Genomic DNA, 24,671 nt, shown 5'->3' on the forward strand with positions numbered 1-24,671 from the left:
TGCTATTACTAGGAATGCGCCAGGCAGCACCTTTGAGAATTCATTCCTAAATTATTATGTTCTGTAAGTAAAATAAAACTGCCAGGAAGATCTATTTCTGTATCGCAGATATGAAAGCAAAAGCAGCACAAGTCGTAGCCAGCACAGTGGTAAGAGTTGCTAATTCGACAGGTTAACGAGATATATCACTGCACGGCTCCAAATATTCATCTTCACTGTCAGAATCAAGGGGATTCCCTCCTGATTTTCACCTACCGACTTGCCTTCAGAATTTTCTCTTTCCTTTTTTCCTTTGAGTTGCTCTGCATTGTGGAATGTACTGCGCCATGCAGACAAACAATGTAATTACGGGGAGTAAAGTGCTTCATGCTCGTGTCAGCCTAATATACAAAAGACAAGTAAAGTGCCGGTATACAAGAAATTGTGCGCAAAGACTATAGAGAGTGATTAGATAAATTGTATAGCAGATGGGAACCGGTTTATTTCTTTTGTGTATTTTCTCTTTTTTTCTGGAGAGGAAACAAAAGTATTTTTTCTACACTGAAATTAGTTCAGTTCTTAGGTATAAAACATGTAGACAGCGTGTGCTGAATTAGAGCTTGTGTATTAATACGGGAAGATTGTACATGAAGTAGGGGACTGTCACGGTTATTGCTTGATTGCATTCCTTGTATGACTTTCTATCGGCTTTTAAAGGGGTTGTGCACTTTATCTTGATTTTAACAAATGCGCACTAATAAATGGACACTGCATCAAAAGGAGGAAATCAGGGACAAACCTGTAATACTAATATATTATCATATTATTCTCCCAACATATTTGTTAAAATTAAGATAACCAAATTTTTCATGTTGAACAGAACACAGTTAATCTGTAGAACATTTTCTTTTAATTTTGGGGGAGAGTTCTTCTTTCACCAGTGTGTTACTGTCTGCTTTTTGATTGGTCAGTGTCAAAAAGAAGAAAAAGAACATGCCCCAGTAAAATCTCTCTGGTAATGCCCATTTGTACTTGAGAGGTGAGCTACTAAAACTGTTTGTAATGAAACTGCCTGAGATCAGAGCTTAAAGCTGTCAGTTAGTCACACTCGGGTCTGCTGTGCTCCAGCACATATCATCAGTCTGCAGTGAAGAGAGCAGGCTGTTTGTCAATACTTGTCTCACACTGAGCTTGATCTAACCTATTGTGAAGGTGTGTTCATCTTTCCCCAGTGCAGTACTGCCTGCTTTTGATTGGTCAGTGTCAGAAAGAATAACAACAACACGTCCTCAGTGAAATCTCTCTGGTAATGCCCATTTGGATTTGAGAGGAGAGCTGCTAAAAGTGTTTGTAATGAAACTGCCAGAGATCAGAGCTAGTCAGCTAGTCACACTCGGGTCTGCTGTGCTCCAGCACATGTCATTAGTCTGCAGTGAAAAGAGCAGACTATTTGTCAATACTTGTCTGACACTGAGCTTGATCTAACCTATTGTGGAGGCATTTTCTTCTTTCTCCAGTATGTTGCTGCCTTGGTCAGCGTTAGAAAGAGAAAGAAGTACACGCCTCCAGTGAAATCTCTCTGGTAATGCCCACTTGTACTTAAAAAAATTAACTTTTTAGGTGCTAAATACTTTGATCGGTGACATCTCTCCAGCGGAGAGGCGAAGTTAAAGACAATAAAAATAAAACGTTTTATTCTGCTCAGTAGCATCTACAAGTATTACATCGTGTGTTCAAATCAACATGAAAAAAATGGTGAAAGGTCCTCTTTAAAAGAGTATACTGATCATAGGCATTTAAGATGTTTCCAAACACCAGGAGAGAAGGGTTAATGCAAGAATGGTTTCAAACAAAATGGCCAATAGCAAAAAAAAATGGAAAATAAAACGAATCTATCAATTTATTTGTACTGTTCTGCTCCTATAAGTCTATAAGACTTATAGGAGCAGCCAATACGCTTTACTGATTACTTAGCTGCTATAGACAACGATGGATAGGTCCAAGTGTATGCTCTCCACTGTAAATGATGATATTTATGGAAATGAGAGGTCCCAAGAAGACACCAGTATTATAAATGGCACCTTGTTCTTTTGCAGGACCTGTAGTAGATTTTGCACTAAGAGTTACACCGCTTCCATTACATCTCATAGACTTTAATAGAAACTGTTCTGGTGCACAAATCCATGACCTGCTTTCTTCTTTCTTTTTCTGCCTTCCTCAGTCATCAATGGCCATTTTAACTGATGACGGCCATATTATCAATCTGATTGTGATCCGACAAAACACTGGATTGCACTCGGACCAGTGTTATTCTCTAGGGCTGTGGACATGCCCAATTTTTTCCTTGGACCGAGTAGGTCCAAGAAAAAAATCACTGCATTCTCGAATCGCACTCAGCCATGCAAGTCAATGAGTCTATGGAAAATCTCGGACTGCTCTCAGATGAATGTTGTCCGATTTCCACGGACTGACACAATGGAGAGGATGGAGAATTTTTTTTCTCCATCTTCTCCTCATCCGAGAAAATCGGATCGCGCTATGATCACACTGATCAAACTATGATCAGAGTTTGATCAGAGTGTGATTTACATATCAACCTGATTTTCTCGGATGAGAGAAAATATGGTGGTGTGACCCTAGCCTTAAAAGTAGTAATAAGGTCTTATTTTGGTACTAATAAAAAGAAAACACATTGAAAGGAGAAGTCACTTTATAGATGATGTAGTACATAGATCCTATAGAGCTGAGAGCATAAACAGCGGTGGGAAGGTTTCTGCTATCACTACTACATGCTGGCCTTAGCTTTGCATTTGGCTCTGGCAGTGACTAATAGGGAGCATAATGAATACGTTGAGCTTATCAATATGTATAGGCGAGTCCTTCTTGTCCTTAAAATCACTGCTACTGGCTCAGCAGCTGTAAATTTTTTATCAATTTCTGTATGGAACAAGCCACGAATCTGAAGTAAACAACCAGTAATTAGACCTATATCAGTAGACGTCTCCCTATACCTAGCAGATGGCTGCAATTAGTCATATATATTATATATAATAAGAAGAATGATCACATTGTCACTGCGTTTTAGAAAACTTTTCCCCTATCAGGGAGCTCAGCCGGAGAAAGAAATATGAATATATAAATTATTTTGCTTAAACTGTGTTTTTTTTTCCTTCCGCACAGCAGACCTGAGAATGAAGGACGGTCTTAGTTTGACATTTTTCTTAAATGGTGAACGACCTTGTGCGGGCTCTTGCCTGTTTATACAGCAGAATGCAAGGAATCAAATCAACCTTGAAGCAGGCATTTTCATCTGTATGCAAAGACTAAGTTACATGCTGCACAACATGTATACACAGAAGTTGTGCTGAAACGTGAAAAGTGTTTTCTTTTTTTTTTCCCGTGACCTTTCAATTAGCTCGGTTGCTTTGAGCTGATGATGAGGATACATTGTTTTAGGCTTGCTTTCTTTCTGAGAACTAATAAAATGACAACTATTTCTAACAGTCTTAAAGGGACCTGAACGTACCGTGCGGTTCGTAGGGCAATGGATATTCAGTTTCAGAAACCAAAATAAGGCCTCCTGCTGCCCAATCACACCCCTTCATCCTGTGAAGGGGAGACCCAGTCTCATCCGAAGGGTGACCATTTACCCCTACATGGATACAACTTTAGGAGATTATGTAAAAAATCTTATAAAACAAGAAGTGTGGCGAGAAGTAGGCTATGTGCACAAGAAGTCCTTTTGCTGAGTTTTCAGAACAAAAATTGAGAGGAAACTGAAAGTTTTTGAGGAGTTCTGAGATTTCGAAAGATTCCACTCAATTTCTGTTTCAAAAATGCCTTTAAAAACTCTGTGCACATGACCCAAGTCCCCAAAGTTTCCACTGGCTTCAACTATAGTATGGATGGTCTTGTGCTCAACTTGTAAAAAGGGGTAACTTGTGAAGAGTGACATGCCTGACATGCTGGTGTAAGGAGACTTATAGGCTGTGCAATGCTCCTCTGGGAAATTAAATTTACAAATCGTCTATTCAGAAAGGAAGAGGTCTTGAACTCTGGCACCACCTATTAGGCTATGTTCATGTGGCACCCCAGGAGTGCGGTTGCCACAGTGGCATTGCCTCTCTCACAGGGGGTGATGCCATGCCTGGAAGCAAGGAGGGGTCCCCTAATCAGGTATACTAGCATGCAACACTTTCCTGGCTCCAGACTAGGAAGGGGAGCTCCTCCCCTTAGCAACTGGAATCCGGAGGCGGGGTTAGTTAGAGTAAGTGAGAGAAGTTGAATACAGGACAGAGAAGAGGAAAGACCTGGAGAGTGGAGCTGCATGGCAGCTCACCCCAGAGAGGAGGGTAGAAGAACCAGAAACCGGAGTCTGAGGTTGTGGGGCACTGAAGGCCCAGCAGCAGAAACCGGAGGGCAGGAGACTGCAGGTCTCCTGGTCCCATCAGACGCCCAGAGGCTCAGCAGCACATAGGGCCCAGCACCGCCACGTGGGAGCGACACTCCAGGAAAGCCCAAGCTGCCTGCCATACAGGTGACAAACAGACATTTTACTCATGGACGAGGGCCGCAGCACAGCTATAAGCAGCAGGGCCAAAGAGATTAGCGCAGAGGAAAAGCCTCCAACTTCACCTGGTGAGGTGGATTCCCAACTTGCTTCCAGGCCGCCCGGACCTCTACTACCAACTAGTACCCGTGCCCCGGTCTGCCTAACCACCACAAGTAAAGATAAGAGGAAACCGCCGTTAAGTTGTGGACTGATTATTAACTGCGCCATCCCCTGCACTACACCGCACAGCAACATCTATAACATCACCACTTCCTGCCCTGGAGCTAAGCTCTGCCTGTGGAGAGCTGAACCAACTCTGCTGCATCATCATCAGCTCCAGAGGATCTGCACCACAGTGGCGGCTCCATATAGCCGCATACCACAGGTGGCGTCACGAACATTATATATAGAAACTCTATTCCCCTTTCTTTAAAACCCCTTTTATTGACCGCCCTGGGTCACAGACCGGGTCACCGCCACTGTGACATCCCCCAACATTGACCGGCCCAGCTACCGAGTACCCCACGGCCCAGGGGGCATGTCATTCACACATTGCGTATTTTCTGCGGGTTTTTTTGTGCAGCAAAACCTGATCTCTTGCCTGGAGGTTTGTTCAGGATTTTACTTGCTTTTTAGCTTATTTTTTGGTGAGTTTTCGGTGCCTTTTTGCTGCGTTTTTTTCACTGTCCTTTTGTCTCTTTATGCATGTACATAAAGTTCAATGAAAAAAAAATAATTCATTCTGGTTTTGGCTCAAAAAACACTGAAAAAACGCTGAAAAACCTGACACCTGCGTTTTTTCAGCATTTTTTTAACCACCCATTACTTCCAATGGGTGAAAAAAAGCTGAAAGAAGTGACAAGCTCTATTTTGCAAAAAAACATGCAAAGAACAAAATACTGATAAAAAAAAACCCCAAGATGTGTGTATCAGATTTGCAGGAATCTCATAGACTTTGCTGGTACTGTAAAATGATGCAGAAAATTTGCATAAAGAATTGCATCCAAAAACGCTGAAAAAAATAAGATGTGTGAAATAGCCTTATAAGTAGGGATGAGCGGTGTTCGACTAGAACTGTTCGCCAATCTCAAATTCGAGCTGTTTTGGGCGGTGTTCGAGTTGTTCGACGAACCCGAACGATTTCCAAAAAATTCGGCTGTTCGAGGTTATGTTCGATAACTGTTCGTGCACCAAAAGCGTGTCCTGCATGTCTGGCGCTATTTAGAGCACCAATCATGCAGGGATTGTCTGCCACTCACTGTAATGCCACAGCCATGGTGGTTGTGGCATTACAGTGATTGCCCAAATCGATGGGAACAGTGCTCACAGTGAAACATGAAAAGCCGGCAATTCATCAGCGGCATACACCGGTACCCGACAATTTAGAACAGAAAAAATAGAGCTTCACACATAGATTAGATAGATAGAAACATGTCAGTCACATATATATGAAGTACAGTGACAGTGTTGCTTACTGTACTTGTCATTTAGTGTAAAGGATTTATCAAAAAAAATAATAGTGTTTAAATGCACCGTCTCTTTAAAAAAGCCGGCCGGCAATTCAGCAGCGGTACCCGACAATTTATAACAGACAGAATAGAGCTTCACACATAGATTAGATAGATAGAAACATGTCAGTCACATATATATGAAGTACAGTGACAGTGTTGATTACTGTACTTGTCATTTAGTATAAAGGATTTATTAAAAAAAATAATAGTGTTTTCATGCACTGTCTCTTTAAAAAAGCCGGCCGGCAATTCAGCATCTGTACCCGACAATTTAGAATAGAAGGAATAGAGAATCACACATAGATTAGATAGATAGAAACAGGTCAGTCACATATATATGAAGTACAGTGACAGTGTTGCTTACTGTACTTGTCATTTAGTGTAAAGGATTTATTAAAAAAAAATAATAGTGTTTTCATGCACCGTCTCTTTAAAAAAGCCGGCCGGCAATTCAGCATCTGTATCCGACAATTTAGAATAGAAGGAATAGAGAATCACACATAGATTAGATAGATAGAAACATGTCAGTCACATATATATGAAGTACAGTGACAGTGTTGATTACTGTACTTGTCATTTAGTGTTAAAATAAAGGATTTATTTAAAAAAAAATTGGCGTGGGGTTCCCCTTAATTTTAGTCTCTAGCGGAGGTTAAGCAGACTGCTGGGGCAGATGTTTGAAGCCTGGGAAGGGGGTAATACCCACGGAGCTTCCCAGGCTACTAATATCAGCCCCCAGCGGAATACCTAGCCTTTACTAGCTATTAAAATGGGGGACCCCCCCAAAAAATGATGTGGGGTCCCCCCTATTTTAATAGCTAGCAAAGGCTAGGCAGACAGCTGGGGGCTGATATTAATAGCCCAGGAAGGGTGCCATGAATATTGGCCCCCTCCCAGGCTAGAAACACCAGCCGTCAGCCGCCCCAGAAATGGCGCATCCTTAGAATGCGCCAATTCTGGCACTTAGCCTCGCTCTTCCCACTGCCCTGTAGCGGTGGCAGTGGGGTAATAGGGTTGGGGTTGATGTCAGCTTATAATGCCAGCTGACATCAAGCCCAGGTTAGTAATGGAGAGGCGTCTATAAGACACCCCCATTCCTAACCCCATAGTCAAAGTTAAAAGAAAACACAAACACCCAGAATAAAGTCCTTTAATTGAAATAAAGACACATTCCTTTATTGTTCTAAATTAAACCATACTTACCGTCACGCCCATTCCAGCTGAAGCCAACAATCTCCTGCAATAAAAGAAAAATAATAAAGCAACCTCATCCTTACCTTTCCATGGTTCCCACGACAGCTTCAGCTCTGCTACATCGAGATAACAGGCTGGACCGCAGCAGAACGCCGCCATCCAGCCTGTCATCCCGCAGACACTGAGAAGCGCAGGCATTCTTGCGCTCTGCAGTGTCTGGCTGTGACGGCATCCAGATGAGCCGAGGTCATGTCCAATGAACTCGGCGCACCTCATGCACGTCACTGACAGCGTGGGAGAATTCTCCTGCACTCAGCACTTCAGCGTGAGAATTCTCCCACGCTGTCAGTGACGTACATGAGGTCAGCTGAGTTCATTGGACATGAATGAGCTCACCTCATGCACGTCACTGACAGCGTGGGAGAATTCTCACGCTGTAGCGCTGAGTGCAGGAAAATTTTCCCACGCTGTCAGTGACGTGCATGAGGTGAGCTGAGATCATTGGACATGAATGAGCTCACCTCATGCACGTCACTGACAGCGTGGGAAAATTCTCCTGCACTCAGCGCTTCAGCGTGAGAATTTTCCCACGCTGTCAGTGACGTGCATGAGGTGAGCTCATTCATGTCCAATGAACTCAGCTGACCTCATGTACGTCACTGACAGCGTGGGAGAATTCTCACGCTGAAGTGCTGAGTGCAGGAGAATTCTCCCACGCTGTCAGTGACGTGCATGAGGTGAGCCGAGTTCATTGGACATGAACTTGTCTCATCTTTATGCCGTCACAGCCAGACACTGCAGAGCGCAAGCAAGCCTGCGCTTCTCAGTGTCCGCGGGATGACAGGCTGGATGGCAGCTTTCTGCTGCGGTCCAGCCTGTCATCTCGATGTAGCAGAGCTGAAGCTGTCCTGGGAACCATGGAAAGGTAAGGATGATGTTGGTTTATTATTTTACTTTTATTGCAGAAGACATTGGCTTCAGCTGGAATGGGCGTGATGGTAAGTATGGTTTAATTTAGAACAATAAAGAATTGTGTGTTTATTTCAATTAAAGGACTTTATTCTGGGTGTTTGTGTTTTTTTAAATACTTTACTAGAAATTCATGGTGGTCATGTCTAATATTGGCGTGACCCCATCAATTTCGGGCTTAGGGCCAGCTGATAATGCCAAGCTGGCCTTAACCCCTTTATTACCCAGTGAGCCACCGCACCAGGGCCCTGGATGAGTTGGGTACAGCACCAGAAGATGGCGCTTCTATGAACGCGCCATTTTCTGGGGCGGCTGCGGACTGCAATTTGCAGCGGGTGGGGCCCAGAAAGCTTGGGCCTCCCTGCGCTGCGGATTCCAGCTCCCAGCTGCCTAGTTGTACCTGGCTGGGCACAAAAATAGGGCGAAGCCCCACGCATTTTTTTTTTAAATTATTTCATGAAATTCATGGAATAATTAAGAAAAAAAGGGCTTCCCTATATTGTTGTGTCTGGCCAGGTACAAATAGGCAGCTGGTGGTTGGGGGCAGCCCGTTCCTGCCTGCTGTACCTGACTGGACACAAATATAGTGCGAAGCCCCACGTCAATTTTTTTTTTAATTATTTCATGAAATAATTTTTTTAAAAAAGGGCTTCCCTATATTGTTGTGTCTGGCCAGGTACAAATAGGCAGCTGGTGGTTGGGGGCAGCCCGTTCCTGCCTGCTGTACCTGACTGGACACAAATATAGGGCGAAGCCCCACGTCAATTTTTTTTAAATTATTTCAGGAAATTCATGAAATAATGAAAAAAAAATTGATGTGGGGCTTCGTCCTATATTTGTGTCCAGTCAGGTACAGCAGGCAGGAACGGGCTGCTCCCAACCACCAGCTGCCTATTTGTACCTGGCCAGACACAACAATATAGGGAAGCCCTTTTTTTCTTAATTATTCCATGAATTTCATGAATCTAAAAAAAAAGTACGTGGGGCTTCGCCCTATTTTTGTGTCCAGCCAGGTACAACTAGGCAGCTGGGGGCTGGAATCTGCAGCGCAGGGAGGCCCAAGCTTTCTGGGCCCCCCCCCGCTGCAAATTGCAGTCCGCAGCCGCCCCGGAAAATGGCGCGTTCATAGAAGCGCCATCTTCTGGCGCTGTACCCAACTCATCCAGGGCCCTGGTGCGGTGGCTCACTGGGTAATAAAGGGGTTAAGGCCAGCTTGGCATTATCAGCTGGCCCTAAGCCCGAAATTCATGGGGTCACGCCAATATTAGACATGACCACCATGAATTTCTAGTAAAGTATTTAAAAAAAACACAACACCCAGAAAAAAGTCCTTTAATTGAAATAAACACACAATTCTTTATTGTTCTAAATTAAACCATACTTACCATCACGCCCATTCCAGCTGAAGCCAACGATCTCCTGCAATAAAAGAAAAATAATAAAGCAACATCATCCTTACCTTTCCATGGCTCCCACGACAGCTTCAGCTCTGCTACATCGAGATGACAGGCTGGACCGCAGCAGAACGCTGCCATCCAGCCTGTCATCCCGCAGACACTGAGAAGCGCAGGCTTGCTTGCGCTACTCAGTGTCTGGCTGTGACGGCATCCAGATGAGCCGAGGTCATGTCCAATGAACTCGGCGCACCTCATGCACGTCACTGACAGCGTGGGAAAATTCTCACGCTGAAGCGCTGAGTGCAGGAGAATTTTCCCACGCTGTCAGTGACGTACATGAGGTGAGCCGAGTTCATTGTCGGCTCATCTGGATGCCGTCACAGTCAGACACTGAGGAGCGCAAGCATGCCTGCGCTTCTCAGTGTCCGCGGGATGACAGGCTGGATGGCAGCGTTCTGCTGCGGTCCAGCCTGTCATCTCGATGTAGCAGAGCTGGAGCTGTCCTGGGAACCATGGAAAGGTAAGGATGAGGTTGCTTTATTATTTTTCTTTTATTGCAGGAGATCGTTGGCTTCAGCTGGAATGGGCGTGATGGTAAGTATGGTTTAATTTAGAACAATAAAGAATTGTGTCTTTATTTCAATTAAAGGACTTTATTCTGGGTGTTTGTGTTTTTTTTTTAACTTTGACTATGGGGTTAGTAATGGGGGTGTCTTATAGACGCCTCTCCATTACTAACCTGGGCTTGATGTCAGCTGGCATTATAAGCTGACATCAACCCCAACCCTATTACCCCCTGCCACCGCACCAGGGCAGCGTGGAAGAGCGAGGCTAAGTGCCAGAATTGGCGCATCCTATGGATGCGCCATTTCTGGGGCGGCTGACGGCTGGTGTTTCTAGCCTGGGAGGGGGCCAATATTCATGGCTCCCTTCCTGGGCTATTAATATCAGCCCCCAGCTGTCTGCCTAGCCTTTGCTAGCTATTAAATTAAGGGGGACCCCACGTCATTTTTTTGGGGGGGTCCTCCATTTTAATAGCTAGTAAAGGCTAGGTATTCAGCTGGGGGCTGATATTAGTAGCCTGGGAAGCTCCGTGGGTATTACCCCCTTCCCAGGCTTCAAACATCTGCCCCAGCCGTCTGCTTAACCTCCGCTAGAGACTAAAATTACGGGGAATCCCACGCCAATTTTTTTTAATAATAAATCCTTTATTTTAATACTAAATGACAAGCACAGTAACCAACACTATCACTGTACTTATTATATATGTGACTGACATGTTTCTATCTATCTAATCTATGTGTGAAGCTCTATTCTGTCTGTTATAAATTGTCGGGTACAGATGCTGAATTGCCGGCCGGCTTTCTTAAAGAGACGGTGCATGAAAACACTATTATTTTTTTTGATAAATCCTTTACACTAAATGACAATTACAGTAAGCAACACTGTCACTGTACTTCATATATATGTGACTGACATGTTTCTATCTATCTAATCTATGTGTGATTCTCTATTCCTTCTATTCTAAATTGTCGGGTACAGATGCTGAATTGCCGGCCGGCTTTCTTAAAGAGACGGTGCATGAAAACACTATTATTTTTTTTAATAAATCCTTTGCAGTAAATGACAAGTACAGTTAGCATCATTGTCACTGTACTTCATATATATGTGACTGACATGTTTCTATCAATCTAATCTATGTGTGATTCTCTATTCCTTCTATTCTAAATTGTCGGGTACAGATGCTGAATTGCCGGCCGGCTTTCTTAAAAAGACGGTGCATGAAAACACTATTATTTTTTTTAATAAATCCTTTGCAGTAAATGACAAGTACAGTAAGCAACACTGTCACTGTACTTCATATATATGTGACTGACATGTTTCTATCTATCTAATCTATGTGTGAAGCTCTATTCTGTCTGTTATAAATTGTCGGGTACCGCTGCTGAATTGCCGGCCGGCTTTTTTAAAGAGACGGTGCACGAAAACACTATTATATTTTTTAATAAATCCTTTACACTAAATGACAAGTACAGTAAGCAACACTGTCACTGTACTTCATATATATGTGACTGACATGTTTCTATCTATCTAATCAGGGGGGGAGTCCTGAGGAGATAATTTTCATATTCCCACTGCATTTTGGGGTAAGTGAAGAGTCTCCGCGAGCTCAAAGAACACTGGATTTTGGCTGTTGGAGCTGAAAAGAGGACATCGGTAAACCAGGGGAGGAGTCCTGAGGAGATAATTTGCATATTCCCACTGCATTTTGGGGTAAGTGAAGAGTCTCCGCGAGCTCAAAGAACACTGGAGTTTGGCTGTTGGAGCTGAAAAGAGGACATCGGTAAACCAGGGGAGGAGTCCTGAGGAGATAATTTGCATATTCCCACTGCATTTTGGGGTAAGTGAAGAGTCTCCGCGAGCTCAAAGAACACTGGATTTTGGCTGTTGGAGCTGAAAAGAGGACATCGGTAAACCAGGGGAGGAGTCCTGAGGAGATAATTTGCATATTCCCACTGCATTTTGGGGTAAGTGAAGAGTCTCCGCGAGCTCAAAGAACACTGGATTTTGGCTGTTGGAGCTGAAAAGAGGACATCGGTAAACCAGGGGAGGAGTCCTGAGGAGATAATTTGCATATTCCCACTGCATTTTGGGGTAAGTGAAGAGTCTCCGCGAGCTCAAAGAACACTGGAGTTTGGCTGTTGGAGCTGAAAAGAGGACATCGGTAAACCAGGGGAGGAGTCCTGAGGAGATAATTTGCATATTCCCACTGCATTTTGGGGTAAGTGAAGAGTCTCCGCGAGCTCAAAGAACACTGGAGTTTGGCTGTTGGAGCTGAAAAGAGGACATCGGTAAACCGCGCGCCGGTAGGCGCGCGCATTTTGAAGCTTTTTTCTTAAGCTTTTTTCACTGTTTTCAGAACATTAACAATAAGAACATGGAAGAGTCCAGGAGCCATTTGGTGAGCTGCATATCCTGCTACATGTTCACAGACTTGCCAGTGGAAAAGCCAAACTTCACATGCCAGAAATGCAAGCTTGTGTCCCTGTTGGAGGAAAAGTTGCAAAATCTAGAAGAGAGGTTAACTACCTTGAAAATCATTAAGGAAGGTGAAGAGTTCTTAGACAGAGCAGAATTATCTCTTCATGATTCAGAAAGAGAAGAAATTCGAACTGCACCTGACGAAACAGAGGAATGGAAGCATGTGACCCACAGAAGCAGGAGGATCGAGAGGCAGTCAGCACCCATACTGCTCAGGAACCAGTACCAGGCTCTCACGCAGGAGAACCATGAAGAAATACAGCAAAATAAGACTTTGCCAGCAATGAATAACCTTGTAAGCCCTCAGAATCCTCCTGGATGGAGAAAGAAGAATGTTGTGAAGAAAAAACGGAGAGTGGTGGTCATGGGGGATTCCCTGTTAAGAGGAACAGAGGCCGCTATCTGCAGACCAGACATAACCTCAAGAGAAATGTGCTGTCTTCCAGGAGCAAAAATTAAAGATGTGTCTGACAGGATATCAAGACTCTTCAGACCTACAGATCACTACCCATTCCTGCTAATACATGTGGGGACAAATGACAGTGCAAGAAAGGACCTGGAAACCATCTGCAGTGACTTTGAAGACTTAGGCAAGAAAGTGAAAGAATTGGGAGCGCAGGTGGTCTTCTCATCCATCCTCCCAGTGGATGGCCATGGAACAATGAGGTGGAATAAGATTCTACAGGTGAAAAACTGGCTACGTCGATGGTGCCGTCAACAAGGATTTGGATTTCTGGATCACGGAATTAATTACCTATACGATGGACTACTTGCTAGAGATGGGGTGCACCTTACGAAGACTGGAAAACATGTATTTGGAAGTCGCCTTGCTACACTCATCAGAAGAGCTTTAAACTAGAACAATGTGGGAAGGGAAGCAAAAGGCCAGAAAAAGCCATACAGCTGACAAATACTATTGAGATCTCTGCTACTGGAAGTGGAAAGGAAGAACAAAGACAAAACAATTTAAATAATAAAAATATGGGAGGAAGAGAAACCAATCACAAACTAAAATGTTTTTATACAAATGCACAAAGCATGGGCAACAAACAAGGAGAATTGGAACTACTAATGCAGGAAAAGGAATATGATGTCATTGGAATCACTGAAACTTGGTGGGACGATACACATGATTGGAATAAAAGGCTAAAAGGATACAACTTATTTGCAAGAAACAGACTTGATAAACGAGGAGGAGGTGTTGCATTGTATGTTAGAAAAGCGTATATCTGCACAGAGATTGAAGCTTCAGAGACTGGGAGTTCTGTGGAAACTGTTTGGGTAAGAATACAAGGAGAGAACAACGGAAAGGACACCATTGTAGGCATTTACTACAGGCCACCTGGGCAAGCTGAAGATATGGATGAACTCTTTATGTATCAAATGACCAAGTTCTCCAAAAAATATGACGTAGTGGTCATGGGAGATTTCAACTATCCAGACATTTGTTGGGAATCTCTCTCAAGTAAAACTAACAGGTCAAGCAAATTCTTATCCTCTCTTGCTGACAACTTTATCTTCCAAAAGGTAGGGGAGAAAACAAGGGGATCTGCTACTTTGGATCTAATCCTTATTAACAGGGAGGAAATGGTTGAGGAGGTAAAGGTGGCTGGGACCCTAGGAGGCAGCGATCATGCTATTATAGAATTTTGGATAACTAGAGGAGGAAGACATGTGAAGACTCAGACTTCAAGGTTAGATTTTAGAAAGGCAGATTTTAAGAGACTCAGAAAGAGAATAGGAGGGATCCAATGGCTGGATGTCCTTAAGGACAAAAATGTCCAGGAAGGATGGGAAATTTTTAAAAATGAGATTCTCAAAGCACAATCGTTAACAATCCCGAAAAGTAGGAAGAATGGGAAGCATTTAAGGAAACCAGGATGGATGAACACAGAACTTAAACACATGCTAAAAAGAAAGAAAGAAATGTTTATTAAATGGAAAGAGGGAGGCATATCTAAAGAAGATTATAATGCAGTCTGCAGATCCTGCAGGGCACGTATCAGGTTAGCTAAAGCTGACAATGAATTAAGGCTTGCAAGAGATGTCAAAAGCAATAAAAAAGGATTTTGGGGGTATGTCAAAAGTAAAAGAAAAGTCAAAGATGCTATAGGATTTTTACAGGATGAAAATGGAGAAATGGTAAGAGAGGATGTTGAGAAGGCCGAACTTTTTAATTCCTATTTTGCATCTGTTTTCTCTCAGAAAGAAAATGTAACATCAACTGATCTTCACTGTCCTTTTAAAGGAATAGAGGAATCCAAGTTATCTGTAAACAGAAAGATTGTGAGGGAATATTTAGCTAACATAAATGAGTTCAAGTCTCCAGGTCCAGATGAATTACACCCCAGAGTACTGAAGGAGATCGTAGAAGAAATTTTAGAACCACTCTCCATAATCTTTGAAAATTCTTGGAGAACAGGAGAAGTCCCAGAAGACTGGAGAAGAGCAAATGTTGTTCCTATCTTCAAAAAGGGGAAGAAGGTGGACCCAGGGAACTATAGGCCGGTGAGTCTGACTTCTATACCAGGAAAGATATTTGAACAAATTATTAAACAACATGTATGTAAGTACATGGATAAGAATGAAGTGATTAACCAGAGTCAGCATGGGTTTGTAACTAACAAGTCATGTCAGACTAACTTAATTTCCTTCTATGACAGAATCACTGACTGGGTGGATCAGGGAAATGCTGTAGATATAGTATATCTTGACTTCAGCAAAGCATTTGACAAAGTATCTCACACCATCCTTATTGAAAAAATGACCAAGTATGCAATGGACCAGGCAACTGTTAGGTGGATTCATAACTGGCTTAGTGATCGGACTCAAAGGGTGGTTGTAAATGGCTTCACATCCAGCTGGATGAATGTCTCAAGTGGGGTACCACAGGGCTCCGTCCTGGGACCTGTATTGTTCAACATCTTTATCAATGATTTAGATGAAGGAATTGAGGGTAAACTGATTAAATTTGCTGATGACACAAAGCTAGGAGGGATAGCTAATACTAGAGAAGAGAGAGAGAGGATTCAAAAAGACCTAAATAAACTGGAGCAGTGGGCAGCAACCAACAGAATGGTTTTTAACAGGGAAAAATGCAAAGTACTACATCTGGGCAATAAAAATGAAAAAAGCATATACAGAATGGGAGGAATAGAGCTAAGCAACAGTACATGTGAAAAAGACTTAGGTATACTAATAGATCATAGACTGAACATGAGTCAACAGTGTGATGCAGCAGCAAAAAAGGCAAATACAATTCTGGGATGTATTAACAGAAGCATACAGTCCAGATCACGTGAAGTCATTATCGGTCTTTACTCCTCTTTGGTCAGACCTCATCTGGAATACTGTGTACAGTTTTGGGCACCACATTTTAAAAAAGACATAGACAAACTGGAGCAAGTTCAGAGAAGAGCGACCAGAATGGTGACTGGTCTGCAAACCATGTCCTATGAGGAACGGTTGCAGGATTTGGGAATGTTTAGCTTGCAAAAAAGAAGACTGAGAGGAGACTTAATAGCTGTCTACAAATATGTCAAGGGCTGTCACATTGTAGAAGGATCATCTTTATTCTCATTTGCACAAGGAAAGACTAGAAGCAATGGGATGAAACTAAATGGGAGGAGACACAGATTAGATATTAGAAAAAACTTTTTGACAGTTAGGGTGATTAATGAGTGGAACAGGCTGCCACGAGAGGTGGTGAGTTCCCCTTCAATGGACGTCTTCAAACAGAGGCTGGACAGACATCTGTCTGAGATGATCTAGTGAATCCTGCTTTGAGCAGGGGGTTGGACCAGATGACCCAGGAGGTCCCTTCCAACTCTACCATTCTATGATTCTATGATTCTATGATTCTATGATTCTAATCTATGTGTGATGCTCTATTCCTTCATGTCTAAATTGTCGGGTACCGGTGTATGCCGCTGCTGAATTGCCGGCCGGCTTTTTTAAAGAAAGCGTCTTCTGAGCAGTTTGTCAGCTTTTGGACACCTTTGAAGGTGTTTTCTATGTGTTCCTATGTGTTTTTGTTTGCCTGCCATTGGTTTTAACGGTGTTCGACGGTGTTCTAAGGTGTTCGACGAACAGTTCGACGAACAGTTCCTCGAACATCCCGGTGTTCGACGAACCGAACCGAACCCGAACACTACGGGGGTGGCTCAACACTACTTATAAGTAGAAATCATAAAAGTCAATATCAACCCTTTAATGAGCCTTGTTACAAGACAAAAGCCAAATAAGAATCTCAATTTGCAGACATATGTTTTGGGGTGTTGCCCCTCTTCAGTGCAAAAGCATGACATCTGATTTCACTGTTTGAAAGGACTCTGGAGTCTAAGGTGTAACTTTTCTCCTTGTGGAGAGTGACATCTCTGACATGCCAGTGAAAGGAGACTTATAGGCCATGCAATGTTCCACTGGGAAATTAAAAATGCAAATTGTTTCTTCACAAAAGAGGACTTGAACTCATGCTTTGCACTGAGGAGAGGCGACACCCTGAAACATGTGTCTGCAAATTGAGATTCTGGTTTGACTTTTATCCTAAGTCATGTGGGAAGGCTCGTTAAAGGATTGATATTCACTTTTAAGTAGCTACTTTGAATAAGTGGCACTAGAGTTCAAGTCCTCTTCCTCTCTGAAAAGACAATTTGCAACTTGTAATAGTAACTTTTTAAAGTAGAAAGGACTAAAAGACCACCATAGAAAAAGATATCTTGGAAGGCGCCTATAGGTTGAAGACTTATTCCAAAAATTTCTTATAAATTAAGCATTATAGTTCCGTTACATAATAGGCAGAGCTGGAAATATACCTTGCATCAGAGCATACACCTAAAGGGAGATTTTTCATATGGCAGTAGTGGTATGTCTGTCTAGGCGTTTGTCCCCCTATAAAAATTATATACGTTTTTATAGAAAGTGCATTGGAGGCGTGTCTATACACTGGGATCACTTCTTTCAAGTGCATTGACACGCCCCCAGTGCACTTCCAGCCTCAATTTGCATATGTTTTTTACACTAGATTTTTCGTGACTGGCACACCGGATCTTTACAAAAATGGTATCATTTTTCTACGGGGTCGAGTGTCTATCCTGTCATATCACTTATCCATATATAAAACTGTGCTGACAAGTTCCCTTTATAGTGTTATTGCCACCTTGTACATTTATTGCATATCCAAAGGATGTGGCATAAATATTTTATGCAGGTCCCACCATAGCCACATTTATTCAGCAATTTTTGGAAGTCCCAAAGAAATGAATACAGAGATAATGATGATATTTTGTAGATATATGCCTTTAGCACACTTCTGCTGGAAGCTTACACTCCATATGATGCCATTTTCTTACCTCTCATGTTATTTTTTATTCTCCATGTATACTTAATTTACATGCTGTGAGAATTTTGTTCTATGTATTAAAGGGAAACTAAGAGCATTTATCGTGACTAACAGCTTCCATCTCACCCAGCAGCTCAAGTACGTGGCTGCTTACATTAAAGCACGTTTTAAAGGTACAGAGACACAGCAAAAGTGCGACAACAACAGCAAAAAAAATAATTTTCTAGTATACAGTAGATGCACAGGCCACTAAGTTTGAGTTAAATTCTAACGCTATGTTCACACATCATGGTTTTTTCAGCTTTCAGCTTTTTTTTTTTCTGCAGCAAAACCTGATCTCTTGCCAGGAGGTTGTTCAGGATTTTTCTTGCATTTTTGCTTACTTTTTGGTGCGTTTTTTTGGTGCATTTTTTTCACTGTCCTTTTGTCTCTTTTATGCACATAAAGTTTAGTGAAAAAAAAAATCTCATTGTGGTTTTGGCACAAAAAACGCTGAAAAAACTCGACACCTGCATTTTTGGTGCATTTTTTCAGCATTTTTTTCATCACCCATTGCTTTCCAATGGGTGAAAAATTGCTGAAAAAACGCTGAAAGAAGTGACGTGCTCTATTTTGCAAAAAAAAAAACACGCAGAGCACAAAATACTGAACAAAAAACAAAAAACATGATGTGTGCATGAGATTTCTGGAATCTCATAGACTTTGCTGGTACTGCAAAATGCAGCTGAAAAATTGCAGAAAAAAACGCATCAAAAAACGCTGAAAAAAACATGATGTGTGAACATAGCCTAAGAAGCGGGAGATGTAGAGAGACTTGATGTTTTTATATAATGACTATTAACAGGTCTTGTATATAAGGGTTGTCCACTTCTTTGATATTCTTTAGATAGTCCATTAATATCACGTCAATGTGGATCTGAAATCTGGCACCCCCTTTGATCAGCTATTAACAGTTTCGTTCACTTCAAAGGGAGCTGAGCTGCAGTACCTAAGAGCAACCACTAGACGGTGTTGTTCCTGCTCTGTATACTGTGCCCATCTGGACATGCTAACATCTGATTGTTGGGGACCAGGTGTCAGACCCCAATTACGCTGATATTGATGGACTATCTTAGGGATCATATCTTAGTCCAACCTAGATAACAACTTTAAAGGAATTGTCTGGTCTTAGGCTACAAGTCTGCAGTACTCTATGTGACTGCAGACTTGTGAATCCTCACATCGTGTGCACTGTGAGGATTCTCCAGTGTCGGCGCCGGAAGCTGGCGGTCATGTGACTACAAGTATGCGATATGAAAACTCCCGGCCACACTCTGACTAGACTGTTTCCGGCCTCTCTCAATACACTTGCAGTGAGCGAAGCTGGACACGTCTAGTCGGAATGTGGCAATGCGTGCGATGTGAGGATTCACAAGTCTGCAGTCACATAGAATGACTGCAGACTTGTAGCTTAAGACCGCACAACCCCTTTAAGTAAAATACTTGGCTCATATGACATAATTTGAAGAAATGGAAAATTAAACTGTTGAATATAAAGGCAAGTTGATCCACCCTGTAATAATAGCAGAAAAGTATCATTGATAAAAAAATGTCTTATTCATCCACACTTCACTGTTTGACAGACCCAAGAATGTACTTAAAGGGGTTGTCCACTATCTGAACAATGCCTATTTAAATTAGATAGTCCTCCTTTTAAAATAAAATAAAATAACAGATACTCACCTTCCAGGGGCTCACGTAACATTGCTATGCCACATGAGCGCTGCAGGCAATCAGGGGTCTCTATTGAGCTGGTATATGCTCATTTCCCTTGGAAGGAAGTAGTGAGAATGTAGCATCCCAATATTGACCTCTGTATGCCTGCAGGGTCCACATGGCATAACAATGTTTGTTGTGTGAGCCCAGGGTAGACCCAGCACCAACAATGCTGGAATGGCACCAGTATAGGAGGAGAGCATCTGTTATTTTTATTTTACAAGGGGGACTACTTCACTTAAAAATGGATTGTCCAGGTAGGTATGTTCTCTGAATATACTGATACTTTTTAAAATAACAATTAAATTAGCCTACATACTGACTACAGTACATTGTTTTCAAGAAGCAAAAATACAAGAGATGAGAACATTTGTAATACTGCATATCTTATCAGAGAAAAATGCTTCCTTCCCCACATAATAGTCTCATCTTCTCTTTCGCACTGATCATTCACTCTCAAAAACTGCTCGAATCTGTCTACAGTTCTGTCTTCAGTGAGGAATCAAAAATCCTTCTACCTTTAAAACTCTGTGGAGGAGGGAGATGTGAAGTGAGAGATGGAAAGAAAAAGATAAACTGAGGCTTATACTGCAGAGGGAAAAACTAAAAAGAGAGAGACATTGACCAGACAGTCTCGTTTCTCATGTACACCTGAAAAGTCACCGGAAAAATGCAGTAATAATTTAATTATTGCTAACTTCATAAGTCACAATTTCTAACGTGAAAATGAGCCAGAAGCTGTTAATGGCCGCTGGTACTAAATCAATTGATCAAGTGTCTCTTGTGCAGAAATGATGCAGATGTTTCTTTTACTCACAGGAGTTCAGCTGAGAAATCTTGTCCTAGCGGAATGTAAAGCTGAAGGATCAGGAACCTTTGGATCAGTCCAACTAAAGATGCCAACAAAAAAAAAGAAGAAAAGATTGAGCCAAGTTTAATCTTTGATATATTGATGAATAGATGCAAGTTCCAACATCATTTCCATAATGGAATCAATTAATACCAAGGAGGATTTAATGAGAGCCATCCACCAGGCTGATTCTGTACACACAGACGTCAGAGATCCTATCTATGCCAATAAATGTTCTATATCTCCACGCCAAATAAAGCTAAGGCTCCATCACAATTAAACATCACCAGATCTACTCAATCTAATTCTTTTAAAGGGAATCTCTCACCAGGTTTTTGCTCCCCCGATCATGTAGGGACAGACACCCTGATTCCAGTGATGTATCATTTACTGAGCTGCTTGCTGCAGTTTTGAATAAAAAATCAGCTGCAGATCCAGCAGTTCTCTGAATTCTGAGATCTGTATAACCACGCCCACACCACTGATTGGCTGCTTTTTCGTATACACTGTATATTGAGAGAAAGCTGCCAATCAGTGGTGGGGGTGTGGCTGGACCAGGAAGCATGAGACACCTAGTCCTGCAGTGATAATCTCCTGTCGATAAAACACTGATTTTATTGAAACAAAACACAGCCTAGTAAGTGACACATCGCTAGAATCAGGGTTTCGTTCTCTACATTATGCAGCTTTCTGATTTGGTAGCAAAAATCTGAAGACAGATTCCCATTAAAGTCTCCAACAAAGGCTAGAAATCCTATCAAACTTGGAATTACTGTGATGCCTTATAAATGGGTTTGTCCTGCTGGACTCATTGGTACTGCAGCCATTTTTTTTTTGCCTTTGTTCTTACTCCATTACTGTATTCCAAGAGCCATAATTTTTTATTTTTCCGTCAACATAGAAATATAAGACCTTGTTTTTTTGCAGGCTGGTTTGTCTTTTTAATAGAACCATTTAAGTTACCATATAAAAAGTGAAAATCAGAGAATAAAAAACTGTGGGACAGTAATGAAGCCCTGGCACGGAGGATTGCTTTAAGGCTATGTTCACACATGTTGGGTTTTTCAGTGTTTTTGGTTGCAGATTTTTATGCAAATTTTCAGCTGCGTTTTGCAGTACCAGCAAAGTCTATAAGAAACCAGAATTCTCTGTTCACACATCATGGCTTTTTTTTGTGTATTTTGTGCCTTCGTTGGGTTTTTTGAAAATAGAGCTTGTCACTTCTTTCAGTGTTTTTTCAACATTTTTTCACCCATAGGAAGTAATGGGTGGTGAAAAAAATGCAGAAAAATGCATCAAAAACACACCAAAATTTGCATCAGCGTTTATTCAGTGTTTTTGATGGCAAAATAGACTGGGGTTCTTTTTTTTTCACAGAACTTTATGTACATGCATAAATAGAGACAGAAGGACAGTGAAAAAATGCACAAAAAATGCATCAAAACCAGCGTTTTTTGACGTAGATGATTTCCTGCCACAGATTAGGTTTTGCTGCAGATTTTGTGACGCTAAAAAACCCAATATGTGTGAACATAGCCTAAGACTTGTATGATTTATATTGTTTTTCTGTGACCTATATGGTCGTACCACTGGTGTCAGTAGTAAAATTATCCCCTCGGGATCCCTTTAACGATAGAGTAACTTTAAAGAGCAGTTTAGACCATGACAATTGCAAAGTCTTTGAGAAGGTCTTTCTATAAAAGAGAACACCCTTAGTATGTTGTAACACTTTCTTTCAATAATCTTTCAATGAATGCAACAATAGAAAAGCTTCTGAGATTTGCATCCCGCATATAAAACATGAGACGCATTGTAGCTGGTTTAAAGCTAAGGTCAAGTGTTCTTGGAGGGACAGGAAAACCGCTGACTGCATGGCAAATACTGTGCCATAATTATATCATAATCCCATTCTTAAAGGGAATCTGTCACCAGGTTTTTGCTCCCCTATCTGAAAGCAGCATGATGTAGACGCAAATACCATGATTTCAGTGATGTATCACTTACTGAGCTGCTTGCTGCAGTTTTGATAAAATCACAGTTTTATCTGCTGCAGATCTAGCAGTTCTCTGAATGCTGAGCTCTGTATAACCCCGCCCACACCACTGTGCTTTCTTTCTATGCACAGTGTATACAGAAAGCTGCCAATCAGTGGTGGGGGAAGGGTTACACAGAGCTCAGGAATATGCTTAACAACAGTTAACTGGTCCTCTAATGATCTCCTGTTGAAAAAACAGGGATTTTATCAAAACTATACTGTACTGAACAACCCAGTAAGTGAAACATCGCTGGAATCAGGGTCTCTGATTTTAAAAATTCTGTGGAAGCAGGGTTGGAAAGCAATGTCTGACTTTCATTTGTTTATTTTCATAGATTTTTAATTTATTATTACTTTTGTCAGATTGAAGTTATTTCTGTGACCATTGTGGGTTCTTCTTTCATTAAACGAGTGGTACCAACAATTTTGACCACGTGTGTATGTCTTGTCGTGGTAGCCCCTTCCAAGAAGAGCTAATTTAGGTGGAGATACAAACAATCTCCAGATCTGCCATTATTTGTTCAAATTAAATAATATAAATACGATGCATCGGAGCTAAGAAAATAACACACAGCCTGTGTCTGAGTGTACAATTCTTGTTTGCCCTCAGATCCCAAGCAACAAGTATTTTAATACACCCCCAGAAGAAAGGGGAATGGCTACCATTACCTAGCAAAGAAAGTATTTTAGTTGGGAATAACAAGGTCATAAATCATAAAACTATGGAATTCCTTGAAAACTGGTTCTGCCCAACTTTTCTTATGCCTTCTATAACGAAGAAAATTTAACAGAAAGACAGCTCTATATCAGAGACAGCTTTTATGAATAACACTTATGAAGCTAATACTAAAATACAAAATTATCAACGATATATAGGTAGATTTCATTGTCTAAATAATAATCAAAGCAAAGTATAAATATTTACCATAACAATCTACACGAGGACATAAATGATCGATAGATGAGAAATGTCACTCATGAGTGAACACCTCCCCATTAGTGATGGGCGAGCACTAAAATGCTCGGGTACTCGTTGCTCGGGTCGAGCAAATTGGAATACTCGGGTGCTCGACCCGAGCAACGAGCCGAATGTAAGTCTATGGGAAACTCGAGCATTTTTCAGGCGGCTCCCCCCCGGCGGTCTGCAGAGGGACTAAAAATTGCCCAAATCGATGGGAACAGTGCTCAAATGACATGGGGACAGCATGGGGATCGCCCCTGGAAGCATTTCTGACTCGCAGGTCACTTCTGTCAACAACGTGGTCAGAGTATTACGCCACTTTTGCGGACTCACAATAAAACATATAAAAACAAAACCAAAATGGATTTTCCTGGGAAATATATTAAGGAACATCCTTTCCAGGGTAATGACTTGTATATAAGGCAAAATAAATAACCAAAACCAAAAATATTCCTCCACAACTTGGGCTATGTTCACACGTAGCGTTTTTGATGCGTTTTTGCACTTTTGCATTGCTTTCAACCAAGATAAATGCATTCACCAGGAAATGTCATTTTAACATTTTACAACCTTATCTGGCCATGTGGTGTGTGACACATCATCAGACACATCCTGTTTCATTTATGATGGAGGGACTCTGAAAGTCATAAAGCCTATTTTTATAGGGACATCAGACGGCCCTTACTATTCTTAAAAGGCCAGCAGTCGGCCTTAGCTATTGTTAGAGAGCCATCAGCCGGCTATGTTGTTGTTTGTTGTTCCCATTAATAACAAGTGGGTCTCCTATACTGTTATTGCGTATCCAGTGACTGCAAGGGCTGCCAAAAATTTGGACGCAACCCAATACCCCTTTGAAGAGACATAGAGGAGGGTCTCAGTAAAAACAATGTTCCCATTATAAATGAGCGGGTCTCCTATAGTGGTAATGCCCATGCTGTGACTGCAAGGGCTGCCAAAATTTGGGAAAAACCCCACTAAGAATTTAAAGACACATAGAGAAGGGCCACAGTAACAAGGTACGACATGTTCCCATTGGAAAGGAGAGGGTCTGCTATACAGTTATAGGGTATGCAGTGAGTCCAACA

General features: G+C 41.8%; 1 protein-coding gene across 1 annotated transcript in view; it reads right to left on the minus strand.

Annotated features, from left to right (window-relative positions):
- The window catches only part of CFAP20DC (CFAP20 domain containing), a 692,474-nt gene that overhangs the window by 536,523 nt on the left and 131,280 nt on the right, over window positions 1-24,671 (minus strand). The window contains exon 5 of the mRNA XM_073644645.1: window positions 20,558-20,630. Within this exon, the coding sequence (XP_073500746.1) occupies window positions 20,558-20,630 (73 nt within the window). The remainder of the gene's footprint in view (window positions 1-20,557; window positions 20,631-24,671) is intronic.

Source organism: Phyllobates terribilis, unplaced genomic scaffold (genome assembly GCF_046119375.1).
Source record: "Phyllobates terribilis strain yellow unplaced genomic scaffold, ASM4611937v1 Scaffold_8__6_contigs__length_399053987, whole genome shotgun sequence".
In the NCBI taxonomy this organism is placed as follows: Eukaryota; Metazoa; Chordata; class Amphibia; order Anura; family Dendrobatidae; genus Phyllobates; species Phyllobates terribilis.